This window comes from Chrysochloris asiatica, unplaced genomic scaffold (assembly GCF_000296735.1).
Source record: "Chrysochloris asiatica unplaced genomic scaffold, ChrAsi1.0 scaffold00066, whole genome shotgun sequence".
Taxonomy (NCBI): Eukaryota; Metazoa; Chordata; class Mammalia; order Afrosoricida; family Chrysochloridae; genus Chrysochloris; species Chrysochloris asiatica.
Window position 1 is genome coordinate 2821154 of NW_006408584.1, and position 2620 is coordinate 2823773.

The 2620-nt window shown below is 53.2% G+C and overlaps 1 protein-coding gene across 1 annotated transcript; it reads left to right on the forward strand.

Moving 5' to 3' along the window:
* The first annotated feature begins 69 nt into the window (after positions 1–69).
* HAND2 (heart and neural crest derivatives expressed 2) lies at positions 70–2098 on the forward strand. The gene is made up of 2 exons (XM_006864519.1): positions 70–624; positions 1975–2098. Exons 1-2 carry the CDS (start codon positions 70–72, stop codon positions 2071–2073), a joined length of 654 nt encoding a protein of 217 aa, XP_006864581.1. The 3' UTR covers positions 2074–2098.
* The last annotated feature ends 522 nt before the right edge of the window (positions 2099–2620 follow it).

Consider the following 2620-nt stretch of genomic DNA (forward strand, 5'->3'; position numbering starts at 1 on the left):
GGGGCCCGGGCGGAAGGCGCGACGGGACTGCGCGCACGCTGGGGCGCGTGGAGGGGTACGTCGGGCGAGATGAGTCTTGTGGGGGGCTTTCCCCACCATCCCGTGGTGCACCATGAAGGCTATCCGTTCGCTGCCGCCGCCGCGGCTGCTGCCGCCGCCGCCGCAAGTCGCTGCAGCCACGAGGAGAACCCCTACTTCCATGGCTGGCTCATTGGCCACCCCGAGATGTCGCCCCCTGACTACAGTATGGCCTTGTCCTACAGCCCCGAGTATGCCAGCGGCGCCGCCGGCCTGGACCACTCCCATTACGGGGGGGTGCCGCCGGGCGCTGGGCCCCCGGGCCTGGGGGGACCGCGCCCGGTGAAGCGCCGGGGCACCGCCAACCGCAAGGAGAGGCGCAGGACTCAGAGCATCAACAGTGCCTTCGCCGAACTGCGTGAGTGCATCCCCAACGTGCCCGCCGACACCAAACTCTCCAAGATCAAGACGTTGCGGCTGGCCACCAGCTATATCGCCTACCTCATGGACCTACTGGCCAAGGACGACCAGAACGGCGAGGCGGAGGCCTTCAAGGCGGAGATCAAGAAGACAGACGTGAAGGAGGAAAAGAGGAAGAAGGAGCTGGTCAGTACCAGGGGACATTAGGGGGTCTTGGAGGGAGGTTTTCGGGGGCATTGATGCTCTCAGCCTCTTTCTAATTGGGCTGAGCAATAGCATCTCGCGTTCTTTGGCCGCGTCGGGAGCCAAGGTTGTTTGCCTCAGCTTAGTGTAGAGATGGTTTCCTGCCTAAGTAAGTAGAGGATATGGGGGAGGGTGGCAGCCAGGCGGAGGACGAGGAGAGGGATGCTTTGCCTTGGTGACCTTCCCTCCGAGTTATCGGTGCCCCCCCGCCCCCAGTCGCTTAGGATCGGCCCCAATCCTCCCACCTCACTAGCCCTTTAGTGCTCTTTAGAGCCTTTATTTGGCCTCCAATCTGATCGAAGTTTCTAAATGTCTTAAATAAATCGCCCAGGAACGCTCGATTCCTGTTGTTTCACTATGAATCCTATTTTCCCTTAGCAAGGCTGCCCCTGACTCTGAGCCCTAAGAGAGTTTTGTGGTTGTTCTCATAACTGTGCCCGGCAGAAGTAAAGGTAAACATAAAAACAAATACTTTCAACTTCAAAATGCAGCTTTAGTTTCTCTTTGATCATGAGGTTGAACGCAATTTTCCAGATATCCACAGGTATTTCTAATGAACCTGTGCATTTTAAGACCGACAGAAAGTAAATTTACTCTCTCGTCGTTGGCAACTGTTGGTAACAGAAGTACGAAATCATACATAGGCGTTGAAAGTTTTCGCATGTTTCTCCCAAATGTCCATGGAGTCGTTGGTGTTTGGTGTATGTCCAAAGGTCATAGAAAATACTTTTTTTTTTTTTTTTGCCGATGCCTTTCTTCTTTGGTTGCTACATAACGGAGTGACCTTCTAAATAAACAGGGGTTTAGAAACATTGGAAGAGAGGCACTGCTGAGCTGGAGACTGAGAGCCACTGGCGGGGAGGCCCAGGCCGGAGCTAAGGGGCCTTCTATCGTCCTTAGAGCGCATATATGAGATTGCGGTTGAAAACCGAGAAAACTCGTTTTAGCGGGCCTCCGACCACCTCTCCTCCCAACGCCCTTAGAGTCATAGAAGAGGCTCTCAGAGCCTCCATAAACAAATTGAAAATGGCGGGTTGTTTACAAACGTACCGATCCTGTAGTTGAGCGTTGTGGGCTGCGGGAGTCCTCCCCAGTAGTTAGAAGCCCAAACCTTCGTAGCTTTACTGCAGAAGCTGGAACTGGGGCATCTCCCGCCCCCTACCCGGACCCCCTATTTCCTTTTCCTTTCTCTACCGTCTCTAAAGGCTCGGGAAGCGCAGGGTGTCGTGGGATCAGGTCTCCTCTCTGAATTTCTCTTGCCATGTTTCTCCCCCTCGCCTCTCTTATGCCTAGAACGAAATCTTGAAAAGCACAGTGAGCAGCAACGACAAGAAAACCAAAGGCCGGACGGGTTGGCCGCAGCACGTCTGGGCCTTGGAGCTCAAGCAATGAGGAGGAGGAGGAGGAAGGAGAAGGACAACCCGAGCTAGCTGGGGCCGAGGCGCCTGATCGAGATCCAGGACTCGGGGCAACTCCTACGCGGCTCGTTCTGATGACTTCTTGCATTTGGATTTATCTGGTTTATTTATGTGCAATTTCCCTCCCTCTCTTTGCCCCCTTTGAGGCATCCGCTTCCCACCTTCCCCTCCAAAAAAGAAAATGGATATTTGAAGAAAAGCATTCCATATTTTAATATGAAGAGGACACTCCCGTGTGGTAAGGGATCCCCGTCGTCTTGTAGATTCTCTGTGTGAATGTTCCCTCCTGGCTGTGTAGACACCGAGGTTGCCCCTTCCCCACTTACCTAACCTCTTCCAGCTAAAATAAGTGGACAGTAGTGCCTATGTGAAGTATATCTTTTGGGCCTTTTGGATATAAATATTCCTAGGGATTATAAAGTTTTATTTCAAAGCCGAAAACGGGGCCGCTAACATTCGTTGGGGTCGTTATCTAGTGCTGTCGTTTCATCTGTGGTGTTCCTTATTTGAAGATGTTTCCA

What these genes read in the sequence shown, in the direction of transcription:
- HAND2 (XM_006864519.1), top strand. Translation starts at nt 70, where the DNA reads ATGAGTCTTGTGGGGGGCTTTCCCCACCATCCCGTGGTGCACCATGAA. An exon ending in AAAAGAGGAAGAAGGAGCTG is followed by an intron (nt 625 to 1,974) that starts GTCAGTACCAGG and finishes TCTTATGCCTAG; the next exon opens with AACGAAATCTTGAAAAGCAC.